Source organism: Linepithema humile, chromosome 3 (assembly GCF_040581485.1).
Source record: "Linepithema humile isolate Giens D197 chromosome 3, Lhum_UNIL_v1.0, whole genome shotgun sequence".
Lineage (NCBI taxonomy): Eukaryota > Metazoa > Arthropoda > Insecta > Hymenoptera > Formicidae > Linepithema > Linepithema humile.
The window spans coordinates 9,315,709-9,341,436 of NC_090130.1; the positions used below are offsets into that span (position 1 = coordinate 9,315,709).

A 25,728-nucleotide genomic window follows, 5' to 3' on the forward strand; every position below is an offset into this window, starting at 1 on the left:
CGTTCAGGAATGTTTCATTAAATTATCTAGCAATAGCATGCTGTGAACACAGATGTCTATACTAGTACTAGATCGCTAACTTCGTCAAAAGAGCTGAGGCCGGCAGGATTTCCGGTTTCGGCCATGGCACCCTACACAAAATGGCGACAATGCGTGTGTATTAGCGTTTTCGAATAAACGGGGTTTGAACGATCTAGGGTTGATCAATCACTATTTTACTATAAATGCAAGTCTTTCATTGGTGGAGAGGTTGCAATGACGTCATTAACCAATCTTGGGTCGTTCAAATCCTGTATAATCGAAAACGCTATGGGCGGTATTCATAGTCCGTTCTTATATTCAAGATCGTCTTAAGCACGAACTTATATTCGCTCTCTTTGTCAGACACAATCTATGTGTGACGAAGAGAGCGAATATAAGTCCGTGCTTAAGACAATCTTAAATATAAGAACGGACTATGAATACCGGCCTATATGTGTATATCTGTACGTGCGTATGCACATGTGATACCCGGCGTGGTGATACAAATTGATAATATTGGGCGGTATTCATAGGGCGGTATTCATAGTCCGTTCTTATATTCAAGATCGTCTTAAGCACGAACTTATATTCGCTCTCTTCGTCAGACACAATCTATGTGTGACGAAGAGAGCGAATGTAAGTCCGTGCTTAAGACAATCTTAAATATAAGAACGGACTATGGGCGGTATTCATAGTCCGTTCTTATATTCAAGATCGTCTTAAGCACGAACTTATATTCGCTCTCTTCGTCAGACACAATCTATGTGTGACGAAGAGAGCAAATATAAGTCCGTGCTTAAGACAATCTTAAATATAAGAACGGACTATGAATACCGGCCTATGAATACCGACCATAGTCCGTTCTTATATTCAAAATTGTCTTGAACACGGACTTATATTCGCTCTCTTCGTCAGACACAATCTATGGCCGGTATTCATAGTCCGTTCTTATATTTAAGATTGTCTTAAGCACGGACTTATATTCGCTCTCTTCGTCACACATAGATTGTGTCTGACGAAGAGAGCGAATATAAGTTCGTGCTTAAGACGATCTTGAATATAAGAACGGACTATGAATACCGCCCTATGTGTGACGAAGAGAGCGAATATAAGTTCGTGCTTAAGATGATCTTGAATATAAGAACGGACTATGAATACCGGCCATTGTAAAAATTCTTGAAAGATACCGAGCAGTTGTTGAGCAGTTGTTGAACGGCCATTTTGTTGTAGGGTGTCATGGCCGAAACCGGAAATCCTGCCAGCCTCAGTTTTTCCACACGTCAAAGCCTAAAGTTAGCGATCTAGTACTAGTATAGACATCTGTGGCTGTGAATGTATGAACGCACTGGGGCATTCTTTGAATAGAAGCGTTCATTTTTCACAGTCAATACACGCCTTATCGCACCTGTGCATTTATGATGCGATCCTAGATGGCGCGGTGCTGCAAAAAAAAAACCGTAGATGTGATGAGCGGTTCTGTGGTGTGCAAAAAATAAATGTTACATAAAAAGCAGTATTCAATACACATAAATCTTGTATCATGAACTCGTATTTATTATTTAACAAAAGAATTAATGTGAATTTTAAAATGCTGATTACATACTGCGCTCCTCCGTAAGCGACAAACGTATATAACGGTAAGTTGACCGGCAAGACGCAAGACGAATAATCTCTAGATGTATACATAAATGTACAGATGAGTATACAAGATAAATTGAATAATCACTTTGTGAGACGATTTAATCTTCCAAATAAAACTGTACACAATAGCGCGTAAAAAGACCTTTATATTTACATTTGCTTACCATACATACATTTTATAATACTACAATATTTCAGTCAACGGTCTTTTGATTTAAACAGCTTACTTTTATCACCTTTCTATCGTTTTTATCGTCTTCTAGAAACACTTGCGATCGCTATACAATATCATGTGTATCTGCATTGCGCTAAAACTAGATAACAGGCAGCCTCCAAAAACACACATTTCTCTCGTCCAAATGAACAACGAGGAAAAAAGGTATTCCAACCGATGAAAAGTCCTGCGAATAAGTCTTATTTATTCCGGCGAATTCGCTGCCACGAATACTATCGTGCTCAATAACATGTAACAATATTCACGCAGATGATGATAACGGCAGAATGGCGTTCACGTCGTCGTGACATCAATAGTAAACGCAGTAAACGCTAACTAATAATATCACAGTGTGGGTTTCTCGTCCGCGGGCTCCTCTTTCACGGGATGACTGCATTCCATTAGCGCAGGATTCGCCACGGCGATTATGTTGTCTCCGCGCGATGCTATCACCTACACATAATTCACTCGCTATTAACAGCCGTAGCAGATGTCGCGCCAATGTCGTTGTGTTTTTTTTCCTCTATAATTCTAAACAAGCATATAGCGAATGATTTTTTTTCCTTCGATAAAAATCATGTATTATTCAGAAGTAGCAAAACAAGAGAGATGCAGCATAGCAGGTAAAAAACTTGCTTAGCACCTTTAGTGGTTTTTTCTTTTTTTTATACAAAGTATATAAACACAGTTACATAGTTCTTTTAATGTTTCCGAGAAATAATGACGAGATAAGAATATAACGAGGACTTCGGATTTTCTGCTCGTCGCTCACCTTTAGATTAAAATCACCTTCCTTATCGGTGTTCTCAGCCTCCGCCTCGTTCGTATCCTACATGCAAATGTGACATAATTTACTTGTCTTCAGTGTGTAAGAATTAATGCGGTATGGATAAATTGCTTTCTCAGTATCACACTCACGTGCATGGACGAAGATTCTTCGTTGGAGAACGAGAACTGGCTATCCGAGTCGCTGATTTCCTCTACGCTGGCGCTGAATATCCCATTATTACTCTTCTTCCTCCAAACTGGACTGAAACATTGCAAATATCTGAACATCAATATGCACTTATTGTATACGTGACGACAATGCCTTAAAAAAGAGGCACGAAATGTGCTTACTTATTAAATTTTGTTAATATATTAGGTGTTAAACTTAGTTTTTGTCATTTTTCGTCTTACAAAATTCATTTATTAGAAAGAGAGTAAAATAAATACATTAATCAAAATATTTTCCCTTATTTTCTATGACTTTTGCCCATCTTTCTGGCAGGAGACTAATTCCGCGACGATAAAATGCGCTATTTTTCGAAGCAAACCATTCATCCACCCATTTCTGAACTTCTTCATAACTGGAGAAGTGTGTGTCTCCGAGCGCGTGTTGCATCGATCGGAAAAGGTGATAATCCGATGGAGCCAAGTCTGGAGAATACGCTGGGTGTGGAAGAATTTCCCATTTGAGCTCTAAAAGTGTGTCTTTCACGATTTTTGTAACATGCGGTCGCGCATTGTCGTGCAAAAGGATCACTCAGAATTTTTCCAAAGGCATGTAAGCATTTGCAAACAGCCATTTGAGTAACATCTAACACTTTCGATAATTCTAAAAGCGTTTGAGATGGATTTTCATTTAGTAAAGCTTGAAGTTCGGCATCCTCAAACTTTTTCGGCTGTCCTGAACGTTTTTTGTCTTCCACGCTAGAATCACCACTTTGAAAACGTTGAAACCACTCTATACACGTTGTTTTTGATGGAGTTTCTTCACCATAAGTCTCGGACAGTAAGCGATGCGTTTCAGCTGCAGTTTTCTTCATGTCAAAATAGCGGAGAAGTACATGTCGAAAAAATACTTTATTACAATTCATTTTTCATCGATTAAAAAATTTCTCTGTTTACACAATAATCAATCTTTGCACACTAAATTGTATTGACCAATGTTTATCCTTCATAAAACAAGCAACTTCAAACATCAAAACTTATTTCGTCTGTAGCTAGCACAATCTATTTGTGAGAAACGGAAACTAAGTTTAACACCTAATATTAGGAAAAATGTTAATGTTTCATCTATAAATTAATCACCTCGACGATCTGTGTCCTCTCGTGATAGAATTATTAATATCCGTCCCGGAACAACGGAGATCCAACTCCTCCTGAAACAGTGAACTGCTACAGACAGTAGAAGTCGCAAATTGGACACGCGAAATGGAGAAAGAAAGTAATAAGAACGTAAAACGAGCAAATACGGAGTTGTAAAAATATGTAAGCGTAGTAGATAAACATGATTTGAGATATCAGACGCAAAACATAGAATTCAAACAAATTGTATCGAATGAATCAACCTTTGATCGTTTCTATCATTGAATCTACTGAATAACAAGTGATAAAAAACACCGTTTCTTTTTTAAATAAAAAAAATATTACATGCTCATTTAAACTTTGTATTCTGATAATCGTCGTTTATCTCAGCATGCATATTATGATTTACCGTTTTTTTCGTTGAATTTACTGAATAAACAAGTAACAAAAAACACGATTTTTTTCTATAAAAAAAATATGACATGTCCATTTAAACTTTATATTCTAATAATCATCGTTTATCGGCATGCAAATTATGATTTTATGAGAAAGCATGCAATGTACAAGCAAGGGAAACCACGATCAATTCAGACGTATTAAAAACCATAGCATTTCCAAAATCACCGTATAAACTGAAATTAGTAAAAAAAAAACACCAGCTACTTATCGTAATACTGAGTTACTAGCGCTAGTAATTTGCGTGCTACAAGCGTTAAAAGTAAGCTGCTTTCGGCAAATCACGTTCTACAGAAATGCGAATAAATTTGCAATCGACAAGCAATTCACAAAATTAAGGACGGTTCCGATTCAAGTCAAAGCGCAAGCCGTGCACGTGCATTCGCAGCAACTATACTTGACCTTTTTTTGCGTCCGTTTTGTATCGCGCATACAAGTAAGTGCGGATGGTTAATGCGTGACGATCTCTACGTGACACGGTTAGTGATTAGTGACCATGCGAGCGCAGCAGGTCAGTGCATAGTGAGCGATCTACTTCTGTGGCCGGGGTGATCTAACCTGCGTCACGTCCTCACCCTCACCCTCCAGCTCGAGTTTCCAGCGTTTCGCGCGTTCCCCGTCGGCCTCCTCCCCGTTCTCACGCGGCCTCGACATCGACAAACTGCAACACGAATACAGAGTCACGTTAACTTAAGGACGTTCAGTGCCTATTTTTGAGATATTAGGAATTTAACAAAAACTTTACAGATTGTTCTTGTTACATGTTGGGAGACTTATGACAAAATCCGGAGTCGATTCACTGAAGCAATCAAAAGTTATAAGGATTTTAATTTGCAACGAATTCACCCGTGACTTTATGGAAAACGTGCAACCGTGTTGATTAAAGTGGCTAAAATGGATAGAAACAATTTTTTTTTGTTGAAGAAGTTTCTTTTTATACACTTTTTTGATCACTATTTCTCCTTTCCATCGATAAGGGCCTACTTTTGGCATTGTGGATAAACACAACTAACCGCACGTCAAGCATAATTCAGAAAATTCGAAAATTCTCAGAAAAAACAACAGAAATTCAAAAGTACATTTCTGCACTCTACTTATGAATAAATTATAAGATTCTGTGCAATCTTTATTACTCAAACTATACGAGAAGAGCATATATTCGTCAAGATCAAATTTCAGCAACTTTTTGCTACGATTGTACGTACAAAACATCCGTAATAATTGCGGTTCATTCATTTCTTATGTATTGCAATTTTTTGATATGAGCGAAACCAGTAGTGAGATGGGCGCTTAATATTATAAATCTTTCACCTGAACAGTGCGCATACGTTCATTCGTGATTGATTTTACAAGTTCCACATTTAGAGATATTTTGTTTTCACGAGTCGTCTCTCTTTTTTTTTGCAAGTTCTGTTGCACAAATATCGCTTCTTTACTATCTATATCGTTACTTACTATTGGCTCTTGGAATAATGATAGCCAGAATCTCGAACAACACGACGGGCTAAAGGGAACAGCTCGTCTCTCCTGGTGAGAAGAGCAGGGACGAATCTGCAAATTTGCGCCGCGGCTTCGTTCACGGACACCTCGTGCAACGTAAGTGGCTTCTCCGGCTTTCTTTTGCAATCGAACCTGCCGTAAATCGCCGCGTACTTCCGGATCTCGTCCATTTTGCGCGGATCACTGTCGGACATGGTCATTACTATCTGTAATACATTCGAAATAAAATCTGCTGTTTTAAAATATTTCATCGATCATTTTGAAATTTGTCATTAAAGTAGGCATATAACAATTTAATTAAGCGATCATAAAGAAACTAATTGGTGGCCAGTGTGACGCAATATCAATTCCATATTGCACATAATTAAAATGTCGTGCACGATACAATCGTTTTTTTTTTCTAGATACAACACATAGATATGCGACGTTAAAAACAAATGCGGTTGCTCGCAGGTCTTCGAGATCTACTTCGTATTTCGGGCACGTCTGAAAGCACGCCGCCGATTGGAATTAACGATTCACCTCCAAGTTCTTGCAGAGTTTTTTCTTCACGTTGTGGGGCTTGGGATCGAGGGGCCTTATGGTAGCGACAAGCCTCTCCGCAGTCTCGGCGAGCCGCTGCACCTGCGATTGCAAGAGGGTCGGCGTCGGCTGCGGCGGGCTCGCAGGTGCACCGCCGCCGCCGCCGCCGCCGCCGCCACCGCCGCCACTTGGACTTGGTGTTGTGCCACTGCCGCATGAAGACTCGCACGTTCCCACCTATTGACATGATGCACGACAAAAATGAGCGCACGCAACAAAGCGTGTAAAATTGAAAAAGAATAAAAAAAAATAATAATAAAAAGATTAAAAAACGGCAACGATAAAAAATTGTCGCGTAAATATGATGAGTACACATTATTATTAAATCTGTCTGTAAAATGAATCTTTAGACTTCGCCGGTGTGATTTTTTTGAAAAATTAATTTCCTTTCTAATTATTTTTTTAATACTATTGCGTTATAAATTCAACTCGCGGAGCTTGTCAGCTCTTCGCAAAATTCGTACACGCCAGCAGTCGAAAGCGATTTCTTTCCTCTTCGATTTCGCCGCCCTGACGTTATTCACCTGCAACACATTGGGACTGTGAGTGCTCGCGTAAGGCAGAGACGTGTTCGGGCTCGGACTCTGGCGAAAGGTCGTGGACGGCACTGGCGCCGAGACGCTGGTGACCGGCACGACCGGGCTGGCGCTGCGGCAGGGCAGCGGCGTCAACGGCACGTGAGGCGTCGTCGACACGTAGGGCGCCGTCGTCAGGGAGGTCTGAGCAGTCGCGGCGAAGCCGGTCGGCAGGCTCTGCATCTGCGGCCGCGGGCTCGCACACGTGAAGGCGGCCGCGGGACTTTTGGCAGCAGTGGCGGCGTTCGTCGGCACGACCGGCGTTTGGAACAGAGCTGCAAAATTCAACACGCGTCAGTCAGAGAGCGAGCGAGTGAGATTCGCTATTTACGATAGGTTCGTAATTTCAAATTGATCCAATTCTTACAGCAAACTCTCTTCAAAGTATACGTCGCAGTGACATTTGAATTTTGCGTAGTAACATCAAAATTATGCAATGGTACTTTACAAGGATTAGTGAGCCACTCTTGCAGAGCTTTCTGAAGCCTCCTGACGTGAAGCGGCTTACTTGCCATGCCGACCAGGGCCATGATTTCTAGAAACTCCTCTTCACCCGCGTCGCACAACTGTTGCACGTCATCGCCTCCTGAAACATCATCAGTGAGATCACGTCGATTCTAAACTTTACAACGCTCTGCGAGACGTTTCATTTGTTCGCACGAACAATTGCACAGCCTGAACTTATTTTTTTACAAAATGTGCAACTTCAGGTCTCTAAATGCACAGTTTCAAATCTCTCTTCGTACAATTTTATCTTAGAGAAAAGAAATATTGCAAATCAAGAGCGCGGCAGTAGCGTTTATACGTATATATTGTCGCTCGCACTCCAATAGACTTTAAAAGCTAATATTATATGCGCATTTCGCATAAATTAAAAATATTCCATAAACAAGCACTCTTCAGTCGTGCCCGGCTTACCCATCTCGAGGAGCGTGTCGTAGTATCCCAGCAGCGAGGCGCGCTGCATCACTCTGTACAGCTGCAGCTCGGCCTCGTTTTGCGGCACGGACGTCTGCACCACTGGAAATCGCACAGCGCGATCGTTAAAGAGGTTCATTAAGAGAGAGAGATGTGTCTTTCCGGCACAATTAATACGCGGCGGCGACCGTAGTCGTCGGTTTCGCTACCGATCGGTAACATTTTGCGTCGACAGCGCTAATAATCGGCCGCCGTGGATTGTCCCCCTCAATTCCACTCCCCCTCATTCTTTCGTCTGTCTTCCCCTTCTCGGTCGGCAATCAATTACGTGGTAATTAGACAGTTCAACGGATATAAAGACCGGTTGATGTACCGCGAGCGAGAGGCAGCGAGTCGATCTCGTTGAAAAACGACACGAACGTACGAGCATGACTTACACATTCCTCCGGAGGTCATTAATGCTTCGCACTTCCGGTGAGAATATTCACTTTGTATTTAACTTTGGATTTTGAAATCAATTTCTCAATCAGTCGACCAAGTTTCGAACGATTCTGAATTTTTTTTATTCGCAATCACGGCACGCGAATGTTCAGATATGACACGTTTAAAAATAGCTAAGGCATTAATGTATCAATCGACTCTGTGTTCAATGAGACGTCTAACACATTCAATGATCGAATTCTCTGTAATATTTGAAAAGTATATTTTCTTGTTTGCATAATTGTTTGATTGCTTCATATTCGTCGATTATAAAACTAAGTGAAAAAGTTTGATGACTTTTTGTTTCGAGATATTTCGACTTTGTAGATCGATATAAGTGATAAAATCAATTTTTCAAAATCGACTTAGATCACTTTAATTCAACGGCACATTTACAAAACAAAAAATCGTGAAATATTCTCAAATGCCATTGCACGCGTATTAAATGCATTCAGATATAATCGTTTAACTAATTAAAATCGAAATTTTCTATGTATCTGATACATTTAATCTTTCATAGTGTCGATATTTTATTGAACAAACGTCTCAACAATTTACGTCACGCGCAAAGAATTTATCATTTTCTTTCATAACTTCTCTCGCAACTCGCACAAAACAAAAATATGCCTGTACGTACAAGGTTTCCGTCATCGGTAATCGCAACCACCCTCATTACACTCACCCTCGCTGTTCTAGGCATTCGCCATCATCATCGCCGCCGTCGCCGTGTCGGCAATGATCGCGCGAGTTCGCTCGGCCGAGCGAGGAGACGCCAGAGTGTCCGACTAGTTTCTTGCAAATTTCGAGGAATCGCGAGAAAAAGCGGCGTGCACACACGTACCGCGTATAAATTAATACCGGTGCCGCCATTGGAGAGAAGGAGGGTTAAAGGGAGAGCGAAGAGCGCAGGGTAAGAAAGAGGGACCGGTGGCGGTGGAGGGGGGCCGAGGGAGGGGGAGAGCAAAGTTGAAAAAAACTGGCCGGCGGGTCTTATTACAAGCCCGGGTCCCGGTCTCACGCTCGTGCGCGCGGTCTCTCGGGTCCGCGAATAAGCCCACAACGACGGCGGCGGCGGCGGCGGCGGCGGCGGCGGCGGCGGGGTGGCGACTCGTTCCGCGAGATTTTTCTAGCACAAATCGCGACCCACGAAAAAAGGATCTACGTGGAAGCATTGTGTCTCTCGAAGCCGCGGGTCAGCGCAGCGGATAGCCAATGTAGAAGCGAGCGAGGAGAGAAAGCGTTGCCAACTTCACTTTGCGAGCGGGACATGCGCTTTCGAAGGGTACTCGTGCAAGGTACAATTGACATAATTGTAGAGTATCGAATTTCGATTCATTTTTTCACACTCTGTCCGACTGGTTCGCGCGCGTTTGAAATTAACTTGAAGAATTGGCTAGATTCGTCGAAATCTCTTTTTTCGGAAGTTTAATTCGTCGATTTCCGCGTTCCGCGTCCCGCTGTGCCATTATTATTGCCGCTCGCTATTTATTTATATCGCCCTCGCTGACATCTTATTCTCGTTTTCACGACTTTATTAATACCGCGCGTATGTGATATATACGTTGTTGATTATCTAGCCGAGCCTGTCCGCGCCGACAACACTTCGATCGAGCTTTTGTTAAAAAATAAAACCACGCGCAATCGTCCGCTCATCATCAACTTCACGCCGCATTAACTGTATTTATTAATAATTCATCCTGCATTTATTTACTCGACCTAATTCGAGAATTGAACGCGGAATAAGTTTAAAAATATATGCGGGGACAATTACATTGCTACGAGCCAATCGGTCGATCGTATAAAAGTATTGTTACGCGAAAAAGTTTCAACTATTTATTATTAATTCTTATTTCAATATTTATGAATATTAACCGGCGTCAATTTTCTGAAACCGGAAAGAAAAAGACTAGATAGAGACGATGCGCGTGCAAGTTTTTCTATCGTTATACAAATTTTTATCGTATACTTTTATTATTTTTTTTTTTCTTGAAAATAATTGCAATTAAACATTCGGCATATCGATTAATATTGCGCAAAACCGCTGGATCGCAGCGCGAATTCGGATCCCGCTGGGAAAACTACGCGCGCGCGCAAAATTGAATTAAGAGTCCCGAGATTATTCGGCCGCTTTTTCCCCAAGTTCTCATGATCACCATTGGTCTTTCGGACCGGGTGTCCGTCGCGCAGGGCGATCGAGTTGCACAGTTCGTCCTGTATACCTGTGACCGGTGGTGGTGCGCGCTCGAGTCTAGGGCCGGGCTCTCGCGCGCGGCGCATTTACATAACGACTTTTTTGGCACCGGGGTGGCTCGTTTTTGCCGGCCGGGAACGCGAACGCGGTTCGCAGGCAGAAAGGCGCGTCGCGACGGCGAGAAAAACCTGATCCCACCGCGGTGAAACTCCGCGGAGGCTCGGTGGTAGCCACGTACCCAGGTTCGTCATCGGCGAGCCGCCGCTCTCCCGACGTGACGGTTCGCGATCAATCCGGCGCTTTTCGATGTGAGAGAAAAAAGCGGTTGCGAAGGGATGGGCGCGCAGGGGGGGAAGTCCGGATATGGGCATCATTTGGACGAATTTTTAATCGGTTTGTTACTTTGAAACTTTATTCATTAGTCGTTTTATTCGACGCTCACATCATTCACGCTGCTCGCAGTTGTTCTTCGACCAGCGGACGCGGAATCATGCATTCCTAAGTTTTGATTCCAAGTTGAAAAATGGCAATTATGTTGACTGCAAAATTGGGGAAATTTTGGTGCGTTACTTCGGAAAAGTATATCTTTAATAAGAGCTAAAAAGAAATGAACTTTCTTACAGAATTTATCGTTATTTTATTAGTTTCTTCTATAGCGTTTGCACATTGTATATCTTTTCACCACATTCCGTAATCAATTTTAAACAACTTTTTCTATTTTAATTGTCCGGTAATGTAAATTTATGAAATAATTCGATCTTAATTTTCTGGCTATAAATTATATTACTGTTAAAATAAATCGAATTTTACGAATTACTTTCGTAAAAAGTTAGGTTAGTTTATATTCACGGTGCGGAAAAGATATATTTAAACGTTCGTTCGTCACATCTCGGTAGAAAAAGAGAAACCAAACGCGAATTCTGAAACGCGGGACTCTCGTGAGCTCTGCTTTATCGAAATTGCCGTGTTGTCGCGCCGGCAACTTCGCGATTACCATTGTTTTCCATCCTCGGATATGTTTTACGATTATTGTGCCGAGAATTAACTACATGCTTGATGTCTGGGGATACAGAAAAACGGAGAAACGCGTGCGCGCACACGAAGAACCAGATTAGACGTGATCACCGAAAAAGAAACAGCGGCGGCGCGTTAAATCAGAGGCGAATCTCAAACTCTACGCACGCATAGCCACCGGCAGTAACGCGCGATGCGATGAATGCGCGCAAAAAATCGCGCTTTAATTGAATTTCTCGTATAATTATAATATTAACAAATGCGGAGTACAAGTTATATGCGATCGGGACGCGCGGTCTGCTTTGAGAGAAGGAGAACAAAATCGCGCGCTCGCGATTGAATTGATAAAAGCAGAGCCGAGCCGCCCGGCGGTCTCCAAATGTTTGGTCGCGGCGAACGTTTAATTAAAATTAATTGGAAACTCGCCAACATTTGTTTATGTACTAATCCGCCTATTTAGATAACCGACTGAAAAGGGCATTTCGAACTCTCGAACAGATTATCCCTTTTTCAAGTTCGACGCTCACGACGGAAAGAGAAAATGATTCCTCTTTCAAGAAAATCACCGTGACGATATCCCGCGGCGAAGGAGAACCAAATTGGCGCTACGGGAATCGAGTGACAGCGAAGCGACAATTGCCACGAATCGAGTTCAGGGCTGATTGTTCGGTACACAGATTCGGACAACAATTACACACTGTAAAATTTTACGTATTCGCAGCATTGGAAATGAAACTTGCTGAGATTTTACCAAGAGACTCGGACTCTTGCGGCACGAATAATGAATATTGGCGAATCAAGGTCGCGATAAATGACAAATCGATTGAGAAAGAGAGAGAGAAAGAAAGAGAGAGAGAGAGAGAGAGAGAAAAGTCGATGGACCGTGTCGATTTCGTTACAAGCGCGCGTGTGCTTGTTATTTTTCTTACGTCTTCCATCAGCGGGGAGACGCAATATTTGCGGCAAATAGCATCAAAGAAGAGCGCAAAACAATTGTACGCTTCTTGCGTGATATCTGATGCGCAAAGGGAACGAGGATTAATGATCCATGCCAATTAGTAGAATCAATACGTGCCTGCATTTATCGAGATAACTCGGACGATGTTCGACGACATTCGATAACAATCTTAACGTCACAATGATAATTCAAGCTGTTGCTGCTGTTATTTTTCTACAGCGATTATATTGAATTGCCATTAGAAATATTCATACAATTCTTCAGCTTTCCGTATTTCTGCGGCTTAGCGCAAAAATAATCAATACCACCTTTCGAGTCAAAATGAGCTCCGACAAATATATTCCTTTATAAGGAAAGTCTTCCAAGAAAAGATAATTGTAATCCTTATATTGGCAGAATTAGTTCTCCTAAAAATGAAATTATTTCCACAGATTTTTCATCTCCAAAGATCGAATATTGAAATTTCCATCGAGAGTTACTCGAAAGTCTCTCTCTTAAATTTTTCCGTCAAACTTATCGCGAAGATGTGACAAAACGTGAAATTGATATCAACATATAATTTCTCCGTCTCCCAAATAACGAGCTGGGTAAGAATTTATCTCACAACGCATCTCTATCTCTCCGCGCATCGCGGACTGCGGAAATATGTGCACTTGTCTCATTCGGAAGCTTCGCGAAATACCAAAAAACTGGATGTGGGGAGCGACTGGACAAGGAGAACGAAGATAATGGCGCGGAAGGGAGGAAAAACGCGCGCGCGGGGGAGAAAGAGGGAGCGAAAAGAGAGGGCGAAAAGGTCAGGTCCAAAGAAAGAGGCGTAGAGCGAACGGGGGGCGGTTTAGGGGCACCCCGGAACATGGACGATGGAACCAGGAAGGTTCGTCGGAATAGCAAAAGACGAGTTGAGGAAGAGGAGGAGGAGAAGAAGGGGGGGGACGGCAGGGGGGGAGGAGGGAGTTACTAGTGCACGTTCTTTGTCCGATACTTCACGGAGAACGGACGCTCTCCTCCGCTGCCTCTGGTCGCGCAAAAACGAGTCTAGTTTCTTAGGAGCGCGCGCTCCGTCCTCTCTGTCTCTCTCTCTCTCTCTCCTTCTTCCTCGCTCCGTTTCTCCTCTCCCTTCCTCTCCGTATAGCGCGATGTGGCGCGGCGCGGCGCGGCGGCGGTTAGTATTTCGCTTTTTGCCGGCATTGTAATCAAGGAAGGGTTAGGTGAGTTTTTGTCGCCCCGCGCGCCCGCCGCGCGTTACCCCCTCGCCCTCCCTCCTCTATCCTTCTTCTCGGACAAAACACCGGGCAGATGGACTGACTCGCCGTTCGAATCTTTCCCTCCCCGTTTCCTCGCCGCCCCCCCCCCCCCCCTGCCCCCCTCCTGCCCCTTCCTACTCCTTTCTGCTCTCTGCGCTGCTTCTCGGGCCGCGCTCCGCGCGCGCGGCCTCGTTCCTTATCCTCCGGCGTCCTTTTACCCCGCTTCTGCTACAGCAGCCCCTACACGCCCGACCCTCTTTTTATACCTTGCGCCACTTTGCACCACCCCGCGCGCTCGTGCGCGCCTGTCGTTCCTTGTACCCACCCTCTCCTTCTCCCTCTAACCCTTTCTCTCGAGTCCCTCGTGTTTCTCGTACCATGTGTCTTTGTTTTGGTCTCTCTCTCTCTCTCTCTCTCTCTCTCTCTCTCTCTCTCTCTCTCTCCATCTTTCTTTCTTGGCTCGGCTCATCGCTTCCCCTCAAGTCGCGCCAAAATTCCCCTCAAGACGATCGACTCACCCCTTGAAGAAATGTTTAAGAAAAAGTGGGTTTTCGCTCGATCAGCGAGAAACCAAAGATGCCAAAATGATAAAGGAGATACAAGGTATACGCAAAGGATGAGAAGGATTATTCACGAGACAAACGGTAAATTATCCGTCGACGCGGCAGTTCGCGGATAGAAAAATATCGTTGATCAGCGACGATCGACAACGATTTCTGACTTGTCTCAAATTTTAATATTTTAAATGCACACCGAAAAGAAAACTTGATTAAAAAGTAAATTAAATAAAGGATGAGGATATTCGTAAAATGTTTCGTATATAATTGATTTCGTATACTCATCAGCTTGTTTCGCAGAAAAATCCGTCTCTGTCGAGAGTGCTAAGGGTTCTCCAATGGAGTTCGTTTAAAATCGTCGGTATTGGCCGGGTAAGCGATCTTATATAAGAGCCAAGGGTGTGGTCCGTGTCCCAACCCCTCAATGAGGGGGTAAGGGCTTATGTCGCAGTTCTCCGATTGCCGTCGAGCTGTTGGACGAGTTATTTCGAGGGTACGATCCGCGCCATTTTAAGGACACCATCGCACGCGAGACGTTCACCTCGGAATTAACGCGATTTAAACTCCAAGCTTCTTAAAATCGTTAAATTTCTACAATTTTTTCTTCAATTCAATATTTCGATAAAATAAAAAAAGATCCAAATCTACATTATAACACATGATGTGCAGAAAATATGATAATTCCATGAATACCAACCCAACTGACCTCAATTCTGGCCTCACATATGTTCATCTTACAAGAGAGATAAATTTGAAAAAAAAAATTATTATTAAAAAGGTTGCATCAAGATTCGTTACAATGCAGATAGCTGGAATAATTTAGCGCGACACCCGTCGACACGTACATTCTGTTTTCTTGCTTTTTACAAATATTATTATGTAACGTATTATAACAATATAAACTGAATTCTTCTCAGCAAAATAGCAGCAATAATAATCAAATTAAGTTTTCATTATTTCAATAGAGTTGTAAAAAAAATGCAAATTTCTATTATTTACAATTATTATATTGAAAAATAAATTAGTTTTTGACAATAATCTAATCTGCAAACTGACAGTGTGTCGTTTTTTACATTATCGTTTCGCATTTCAGTTTCTTGTAGACGATGATGAGCTTTTATTTAAATGAAAATGTTATTGAGAGACTGTAAAAAACCGGTTTCCCACAGACCTCTTTTGAATAAATGGCTTTTTTTTACAGAAGACCCCTTTTTTGAACGTGGAAGCGAAAGGGTTAGCCGCGGAATTGGAGGGTCTTTTTTTCAGTGGACGAGCTCATCACCTGCGGGAACTAATCGACGTGTCCATTGTCAACGTTAATCTGTATCTACACCTGTAGTCAGCTAGACGGCACAGAGAGAGATCTCATCATTCACGCGCGTTTACTGAAACCATGTCAAAATACGTCAGCAATCGCGCGAATCGATCGCTAATTAAATTACAAATATTAAAAGTGTATTAAAGATTTTGAACCAAAAAAAAGATTATCATAAGATACAAATTAGAAGACAATGTACAGCAAAGTACATCGCGCGATGAAAATTAGAAAAGGACAATACAATTAAGTAAAATAAATCGATGTACGGGTCGTACATTTAATAACATTGAAACATTCCATCAAATGGAATATAACAAGAATATAAGAGATTTAACTTTCGAAAAAAGTTACATTTAGAGTTGAAAAAGAATTTTTTCAAGCCTGCAAGTCCCAGCGCGATCTTACATGAATGCAAACGCGTCCCTTATCGGAATAAGGCGCGCGGCCGTGTCACCTGGCTGAAGGTGACTGATCGTGGGATATCCACTCTAGAAAGACACCGTCCTTCATCCCAAACGAGCGGAGCGTAATGTCTTCGCGTGTGACTCATGCAGATCGAACGGCCCCGAGAATACCGGAGAAAAAGTTGCCCCCATCGTCGTCGTCGTGGTCGTCGTCGCGGGGGCCCCCACGGGCGCAAAAAAGCCGAAAGAACGTCCTCCACGCGGGACGAGGCAAAAAACTCGCCGGGAAAGGAGCGGAGAGGAGGCAGTCGGCGGCAGCGGTAGCGCGCTGAAGTTCCTCCCGAGGTCTCTCCGTTTTTTTCTCCTCTCCCTTCATCCAGCCGGTTCTTCCCTTTTTTTTTTAACCCACGCGCGCTTCACTTCTGCTATCTCGCGCTAAGGGACGATGATATGCATATGCGTGTCGAACGGGGCGGAAGAGAGAAAGCGCCGCGGGTCATCGAAAGAGTTCGGATGGACCCGAAAAATGGACAGAGAGGCGCGCGCGCGCGCGCGCGCGGGCGCATCGCCGAGCATCGCCCCGTCGGATTATTGCTTAGAACAAAAAAATGCAGACGAACGGGGGGAGGGATAGGCGCTCGTCGCCCTTTGTCCGCCGACAAGGGTGCGGAACTGAGAGGTTCGCACAAGCCTTTTAATTTATTCGCGCGCTTCAACGCGCTCCTGTGGGAACGCGATGTGCCGCCGCGCGGATTTGAGAAACGTAAAAGAAACGGCGGAGGTAGCGATGGGAATAATGGATGATCGTTAGCTATATCGCTTGCATACTCGAGATATTGCAAACGATTGCTGATTTACCGCGGAGACATTGAAGATAATCGATTCAATTATTATTACTCTTTGTTATTTCGTTACTCCTGTCGATGTCTTCCCGCGAAAATATAGAAATTATAGAAACGACATTGTCATTTAATCGTTCACTTTTTTCATCACAATTTTAATCTACAAAGCAGTACAAATTTATTCGAAATTTTAGACTACAAGTAATATATAAAAACGTTAAAAAAAAGAATACTTAACATGCTTTACGTTCGCGAGGAACCCAGATTCGTTCATTCGACGGATAAAACTCTGCTGCTGAAAGGATGAAGCGACTTGGCGGCTCTCGCAACGGTCGGTCAACGCAAGATTGTACGAACGAGGGCGTACCGTTTTTTCATCTTTGTGCCGCGAAGCCCATTCACATTCGTCTCGTCTCGAATTAGGCGCTCATTCGAGTGCAGCCACCCACCCGCCCGACCGTCCCCGGCGCCGCGATCGTATTCAGATTAAGCTCTCCCGAAAGGAGTCTCTTTTCGATTCCGAATCGCGAGACAGCGGTCGTCCACCGGGCGTGAACGCACACAAAACCCAAAGCGATTTGATCACGGAAGGAAAGTCCGGGATAAGCAGCTGCGTCCCCCTTCCTCGCCGATTGCGTAAAGCAATCCGCTCCATTACTATGTCACGTCGATTTTAATCGCCGTGTCGACTTGTTAATTCTGGAATAATAACGCGTCTCTCGCGACAATTACTTGAAGTAGGAAACAAATTTCACCGAGAGCAATTATTGGCAAGACGGAGAGACAGGTTTTTCAAATCCGATCCGAGTTTGGCCACCTGATTTTTCTATTAACACGACTTTGTACATCTTTACGTTTTTTTTGCATTAGCAAATAAATTTCACACTTTGCAGTACAAAAAGAATAAATTTTCGATAGCGATGAAAAACGACGTGGACAAAATTTAACATCAATTTCTTTTCCTTCTCTTATTTATCTCACATTTTTAAATATCAAAATTTCTTCTCTAAACTTCCTCGAGGTCATATCTGCAGCTAATAGTTTCGATTGCGAAATATCTATTCTTCTTTTACTAGTCGATGGAAAAAGAAATGCACGAACGTTGAGAAGAGTTTAAATAACAAGAGGAACGTGATCGCGGGAACGACTACAAAATCGCCGGTGCACGATGCGGTGCGCTATTAGGGCGAGACAGTTATTCCCGTGGACAAAAATGGCTGTAAAGCGGCAAACGATAACGTGAAAATATTAATGACCGCCGAGTGAACGACCGTAATGAGCGTAATAATGTCCGGATGCAGCTCCGCCGACTGCGTCGCGCACGGTCAGCGAAACTTTCGAACCATTCGCAATGTAAAATACGATGCATTAAGCTAAAGTAATGCCATTAACGTTTTCAAAACGAATCACGCGATTTTATACGTCACTAAAGTCTAATATCTGGGAAAAAATTGGAACGATTAGCGCGGATTCGATTATTTAATGTATCTTTATGTGCACTTTATTATGCAAAAAAAAAAAGAAGAAACACCTACACCGTACTTTTCTTCTTCGCTGCTTATGCGGCATTTTCAACAATTATACATTACTTTGTGTAAAAATTAATTAAACTACAAATTTTCGAGTAACAATGTACAGCTTCAGAGTCCACGCCGAGCTGCGAATTAACTGATTAAATAAATGTTAACTTCTTGCAGATATTATTTCAAACAGCAGCGGCAGGAGTAACGTGCGCATCTCGCAAAAAGATACGATCGGTATCGAAGACCGGGCACAATGTAATTAAACATCTGCATACAAGTCTCTGACGCGATTAACTACACCCCTTTTAACTGCGTTTTTTCCGCCCTTTTTTTTGCATAAGAATCCGCATGCATCGACGGTGCAAATTTTTCCGACGTTGTAATGTGTAATAACGACGATGCGAAAGAATACAAGCGAACACGCGAGAGTCGCCAGCTCTCTCCCCCTCTCCCTCTCCCTTCCCCCCCCCTCTCTCTCTCTCTCTCTCTGGTGTCCGATGCAAAAAAGCTACGCTCGCCAAGTTTTCTTAAGCGAGGGCGCGAGCACACGGCAAACTTGCCGCAAAAAAGCGAGGGCTTTTTCGCCGTGCATCAGCGCCAGCGCCGGCATTGATAGAGCCCCTTTTTATATCCCCTGTAAAATGTTGTATAATGTCACCTATCAGACCGCCGTGCAGTAATAACGCGCGTACGATTACGATGGCTCGCCTCAGCCGCCGTCATTGATACCTTCAAAGTGTCTCTTTGTGCCGAATAATGAAATTAAAGTGATTTATAATGATCTCGCTCAAAGAGAGAGAGAGAGAGAGAGAGAGAGAGAGACGCGCAGGAAAAAGAGAGAAAGAGACAGAGCGAAAGAGATCTTCTCGTAACGAGCGCCTCTTTCTGTTGCAATTTCGCCTTTCGCAGAAACATCGAGCGGGCAAAACCGCGCGCTTTTTGCCGCGCACATCGTCGCCGTCGTCATAGTTGGCGGTGGTCAACGCGCTTATACCGGTCCGCGCCGCGCATCCCGGATCGGCCGCCGGCTCGGCAAGAAGAAAATCGGCAAAAACGCAACGTGCAATAGTTGCACGCCGGTCACGCCGGCGAAAGAAGCGGGCGCGGTTTTGCGCGAGACACGCCGCTTCTTGCCGGTTCCGTGAGTCACGCCGCATCGCGAAACGCGGACGAAGCCCGGATACGCGCGCGCGCGCGCGCGGCAAGAACGACACTCGCGATACTCGTCGAAAGCCGTCGAAGTGTCAGTAACGCTTGAACCGCAAATGCGAAGCAAGATGCCAAAAGTCTCCATCGTGCGTTGGCGCGTTAAAAATCAAAATGCCAAAACCGCACGGCGGAGCGAAGTGTTCATCAAGCGCGATCAATCTTATCGATGTAGCGAAAATATGGAAATGCCATTAGCGTGAGTGAAGTATCGATGTCAAAACTGTGCCGGATGCAAAATCTTTCACAAATCACATCAATAATGTATCAGGGAGGTGGAAAAAATATGTCGCGCAGATAAAATGTTGTACACTGTGCCACTCCCAGTGAAATACACATTATATCTCGCGAGATAAAAATATTATCTTTTTAATGAGTACGTTTTTGCTGTTTACTAATTATTTGCTTCGCTTGCCGCCGCTTTGTCACCGTTAATGGTGCTATAGTAGAAACGGTAAACATTTCCCGCAAAAACGCGTCAGGGGCGTCGCGTCGGGTATCGTGTCGCGATATGCTACTTCTAATCATAGCTTCTGCGAAATTATACCGCCATCGGTATAATTTATGCCGATTCGGTATGATTATACCGCCTCGCGTTACAACGTAAAGCGGCAGCGATTGCATCTTATTAAAAGTTTTCCGCGAAATCACGTCGATTCCCGAAGACAGGCATTCCTCGCGAACGAAAATCGAGAAAATTAACGAAGGGGGACAAAATAGTCGACGTAAGAAGCCCACGGTTCCGCGGAAAATTTTCGAAACAAGCGACATATCGAACTCGGTCGAGGGCTTTTTATCGACGATGCACCGAGTTGCGGGGCGGTAAAACGATGCCGGGCGAAGTAGACGAAGACGAGCTCGGCCGCAGTTTCGCCGAGATGGAAGAAGAAAAATCTTGTTTTTCTGGCGCGAGCTGCGAGCTTTTTGTCACTGGCATGATTCATCCAGTTTCTCGATGAGGGAGAGAGAAAGAGAGGGAAAAAGACACACGCACACACACAAAAGCGCGATGGTCCATGGTAGCTCCTCGGTCGAAACTTCTTCGCTCCGCCGGGAGGTAACTGCTGGCGATTACGTTTCTTGCGTAAACTCGCCGAGACCGCGGCGGAGAGAGAGAGAGAGAGAGAGAGAGAGAGAGAGAGAGAGAGAGAGAGAGAGAGCGCAGCGTTTGTGATCGAAAATGCGACTCGCGCGCGTAGTTTAGAAACGAGCGGATATATGAGTGCAATAGAATGGTCTGATCTACAAGAAATGAGGAAATAAACTGGCCTCATAGCGAAATCCCTTATATCAAAATCCGAGTGACCCTCGCTTTCCTCAATAAATGGAACAGCAAACGCTTCTTGCGCCGAGTCCATCCGCATGAAAGTACTAAATTATCCTCATTTTTTTTTTTTCTAAAAGCAACTTTGGATGTACGAAATTATAACGTTGCGCTGCAGAAAGTTATTGAAAATTTAAAAAATTCAACGAGCGTCTTGTATTCCAAGAAGGACTTTCTCGCGACAAAATAAAATAATAAATTGAAAGAGTAAAGAAAGAAAATAAAGTAGGTTTGGGACGATGTAATCAGAGTAAAATGATTATAGGCCACAATATAATAAAATTATAATGATTAGAGTTATGAAATGTTCAACAATCGTGAGAAAACAATAAAAAATAGTCACGCAAGGCTAAAAATATTTGCCAAGTGTGATTAAACGACTTGTCAGTAAACAAAAATTGATTATACTGACGCAATAGATGAAAAAATACACGCGCATATTGAAATGTTAGCAAAATTTCGTCTTTTTCACGTATAAGCCAAATTTGTTATAGATTAAAATAAAATTATGTCTGTATCATTTAATTATGAATAAGAAACAGTTGTCGAGAATAATGTTTATATTCGCGACACACATATGCGCAGTAGGCTGATGCGTAATTAGATATTAACGAGCAATTTCATACCTATCAGTTTGCGTGAAATCGATCGAACGCCGCCTAAATCGAGCGTAAATCCATGCAAACGTTATGCGTTATACGTGTTCCATATTTGCCGTTCGCAATGCGAATGCTTGTAAAAAAAAGGTACTTATATATAAAACAACGCGCCGCAAAATAGATATTTGTCAATAGATGTGCTGATTTTTAAGCACGTTAAAATAATTGGCTCTTCTACATTATCGAGCAAACTATTGAACGTAGGAGACACCTTAAAGTATTACTCTATTGAGTGCGCAAAAAATGAATGATAGCATACTTTTTACCGCGCATTAGCTTACACATGATGAGTTAGACACTTATTGACCGCGTGAATTTATCGAGGTTCTTAATGAAGGAATTTTATTCTCACGACGATTTCGACGGTGAGTCCATTAGATGAAAAATTAACGGTATTATTCGAATTAAAATTAATGTGATAACGGAATAATACGCTTACTAATAAAGAAGACATGAATGAAAGATAAGATAGATATGCGAGATACTGAAATGTAATTTTGAATAATTTATAGAAGATAAATTTTTGAATAAACAACTGTCTGTACAATTTGTGTTTAAACAGAGCGATGTAATGTGATTGATAAAGTGTTTTTATATTTAAATTTTGTTTTAAGAATTGAAAATTTTGTGTATAAAACTCTTATGTTTAAATCGTTTTTTTTATGTTACTATTATTTGTCGCTATTAATATAAAATATATTATCTTGAGACAACTCGAGATAGCTCGTCAAATTTTCTTGTATAGCGAAATGTCAAAAAATTTTTAAAAAAATATATATGTTTTTGTTGTATCTTTTTTCGCATTTACAATAAAAGTGTGATTAAAATAAAAGAGTGTGACTATAAATACATTTTATCGTTTAATTACAATATCTCGAATTGTATAAATTATCGAGCAAACTAATTGTATATTAAAATATATCAAAATATGCGTGTGACTTTTAATGCAAAAACAACCAGAGTTATTTTATTAATTGTATTAAAATAATAAAATATGCTGCAATAGGAAAATTAGACTTTTTCAAGGAAATCAGCTCTGAAATGATTTCCAGCCATAAAATTAATTCTCTCTCAGGATCGCATTTTTAGAGCTTGTTATGCAGCGAATTTTGTTTCAATTAAAAAGTTATATTGGTGTTGCATTAAATCACACATGTATCAATCTCATTAAGAAATTTTCTCACATTTTTTCACTCTCTTTCGATTCGTTCGAGTTAAATATGCAAGATTATTTTTAACTTACAGGTTCCGTTAACGTTCCTACTGAATATTCTAGGCACGGCGGCGACCGGCACACCGGCTGGTTGCTGATGATTGCTGGAGGGGCTCGCTACGACAACAACAGGATTCTGCGAGGTGCAAGATGCGGACGCGAGTGTCGTGATGACGACTCCGCCGCCGCCGCCGCCGCCGCTGCCGCCACTTCCGTTGCCGGTGGCGGTCACAGCGGTATTCGGCGCCGAGGACACTGGCGAGGGTGTCGCGACGCTTCGCGTCGCCGTCGCCACCGACGTCTCTTCCGCAGTCGACGTACCGACGACCACGCGCGCGTCCATCGCGGCCACCGATGCTACCTGGAGCGGCGACGGTGCTCGCTCACAGTACTGTGGCGAGCACGGGCTTCCAGGTCGACCACGCGCGGTGCCGGCAGCATCCAACGAGACGCATTCGCGCGATTGCCGTGCTGTCAAACGCGTACGCGCGAGGGAAAGCGGAAACACAAATTGAATCGACGAACGAACGAGCGGATGTTTGTCGCGCCGCGTCGATCGCGAGAATCGTGATCCCGCGACAGACGTGACACCCTCTGTGAGAGAGTGCGACAATTCGAAAGCGATTCGAAAAAACAAAGGGGAACGAAATTTTGAATGCGAGTCGCGCGATTTTTTTCGCGCGGCTAGAGACGTTCGGCGTTGTTTCGCGAGCGCACTCGCGAAACGAGAGCGCGATTTGAGAGGGCGTGTGGAAAAAAAAGGGGGATTATCACCGTACAAATGAGAAAGAAGGAAGAGAGCGAGCGACACCGACGCGTTTCGAACGCTAGCGCGGTGCACATTGCGCGCTTCGCGGCGAGCACACGCCGTATCTTTCGCATCGCCCCACCAACAGCAGCGCCGCTGCGCGGCACCGAGTTCTTCCTCCGAAAGTATCGGCGATGCGCGGCGGTTTCACGATTTTTCCTTTCAAACGATCGAGGAACGATCGGAAGTGCTTAATCCTCGTTAATTCTTAATTGCGATATGCTCTGAAAAATACAATGATCCGTTGTCAATCGAAAAGCAGTCAATCTTAAATAAAAACACCAAGTTATAAAAAAGTGTGTAAAGAAAAGGCGTTTTGTGATCTTTGTTTTGTTGCGCGTGAAGAAAATTTGAAAAATTGGTAACAACTTTTTTATATTTAAGCTTGCAATAATACTGCTTTAAACTTTCTATATAAATAATTAATTAATGAATGTATTTTAACAATTTCTCTCTCTTTATCGAGATATGAATAAAGATGTAATAGTTTATACGAAAAATTGAAAGTGAAATTTAGTGTTTTACGTATAATTTGTAAAAATCTGAAAAGAATATACATTCAAAAAAGAATTCTGAAACTAGAACACCGCGTACATCATAGACGAAGCATCGTAAACAAGAGTAATTGCGTCAATACTCGAAGCAGCAGAACGTGTTGCTTTTGTTTATCTATTATTACTTATAATTTTAAAACGCTAATAGAATAACGATAGAAAACTCTCAACCATGATGTTTAGCTCTTTTTCAGCACAACACCGTGTAAATTAATTACAAATTTTATATCAATTATTACATCGTTTAATTTTTTCACTCCTCTGAAGAGCATAGCGAATTCTCGAAAGTTTTGATTAAAATTTAGATAAGCAAATTTTCACTCAATTTTTACATAGAAACAAAATTTTCATCAATAAAAAACATGATGCCACTTTGCTACACGCGTCTGCATATTATCATTGCATAAGTACACTTCGAAATAATGCCTCGCGCGCACGATGTGTCCCAAAAACGCAGAAAGCAATCTCTACTTTTGTCCGCGATGAATAATTGGTATCGCGGACCCAAACAGCTTGTGTCCTCCGCCGAAGGGTTAAAATTCAGCTGGGGTACGCGATGAGCCATCGGAGAACGATGAGAGGCGTGGCCTCGCGGATCGGCCGGTATGATCGCGTTCCGTGCAGACTCGGGGGGGCTTCGGAGGAGCGATACGCGAAAATCATGGTGTCCCCCTTGCTATCCCTTCCCCCCCCCCCTCCCCCTCCTTCGCCGCTTCCGCTCGTCTTACCGATGTCGTTGCGGTGTACATAAGCTCCTCCCTGGCCCTCGCCGTGGCCGCGTAAAAACGCGCCCCTGCCTCACGCCGCCCTTGCCGGGACGGCTGAGGGGAGCGAGAGGGAGCTGCGGCGACGGGAAGGGCGCGTCGAAAAAACCATCTTCCCTCGTGCCCCTTTCCCTCCCGATGGCGTCTTCCCTCTCTCTCTATCTCTCTTAGCCGCTGCATCGTGCAACCCTGCGTGTGGATGCGCGCCTTTTCAACCCCTCTATCAGCGCCGAGGAATCGACATTTTTGCAGGGTGGCACCCGAACCCCCCGGTATCGCGGTACCCTGTAAAATTCTCATCCTACTCGGAGTTCTTCGTCCCCCCACCTCCCTATCCCCTCTACACGCACATTCTGGCATTTGGATTCGTTAAAGGACGGGGGACGAGGAAAACCGCGATGGAAAATGTTTATCTAGCTAACCTCTTTGGGGCGATGACAAAAGGGTTGAGAACCGTGAAAATGATTGTGGAGCACAGGCGGAAATATCTCATCGATATGTCTGCAAACGCGTTGCGTTTGTAAGGCGGAGGATTGGTATAATAATTAAAACTAATTTTCTGTAACATGATTGAGGCTCGAATGAAAATTTCCTCACTGCGAAGGGGGCTGCGCAAAGTTAAACAATTCCGCGGCGCAGCTCGCAGAAAAACTTGTTATTCTCGATCGCTTCCCGCTCAAACATCGTCA

General features: G+C 43.2%; 1 protein-coding gene across 4 annotated transcripts; it reads right to left on the minus strand.

Annotated features, from left to right (window-relative positions):
• Positions 1-1,552: 1,552 nt before the first annotated feature.
• nab (NGFI-A-binding protein homolog) lies at positions 1,553-23,740 on the minus strand. 4 transcript variants are annotated; one of them, XM_012370559.2, is made up of 11 exons: positions 22,944-23,740; positions 7,978-8,079; positions 7,508-7,645; positions 7,009-7,334; positions 6,425-6,661; positions 5,858-6,108; positions 4,961-5,063; positions 3,950-4,020; positions 2,795-2,906; positions 2,649-2,705; positions 1,553-2,329 (listed from the first exon to the last, which is right to left on the minus strand). In XM_012370559.2, exons 1-11 carry the CDS (start codon positions 23,254-23,256, stop codon positions 2,222-2,224), a joined length of 1,818 nt encoding a protein of 605 aa, XP_012225982.2. In that variant the 5' UTR covers positions 23,257-23,740; the 3' UTR covers positions 1,553-2,221. The 4 variants fall into 4 exon arrangements, with proteins under 4 accessions (XP_012225982.2, XP_067207798.1, XP_067207797.1 ...); XM_067351697.1 differs by having other exon boundaries at positions 3,950-4,017; positions 7,427-7,645; XM_067351696.1 differs by having other exon boundaries at positions 7,427-7,645.
• Between the last annotated feature and the right edge of the window lie 1,988 nt (positions 23,741-25,728).

Coding starts and splice junctions, on each gene's coding strand:
- nab (XM_067351696.1), bottom strand. CDS start 23,256: ATGGACGCGCGCGTGGTCGTCGGTACGTCGACTGCGGAAGAGACGTCG. Junction 7,646..7,977: donor CGACACGCTCCTCGAGATGG/GTAAGCCGGGCA, acceptor ATGATGTTTCAG/GAGGCGATGACGTGCAACAG. Junction 4,021..4,960: donor AGGGTGAGGACGTGACGCAG/GTTAGATCACCC, acceptor TCACTGTTTCAG/GAGGAGTTGGATCTCCGTTG.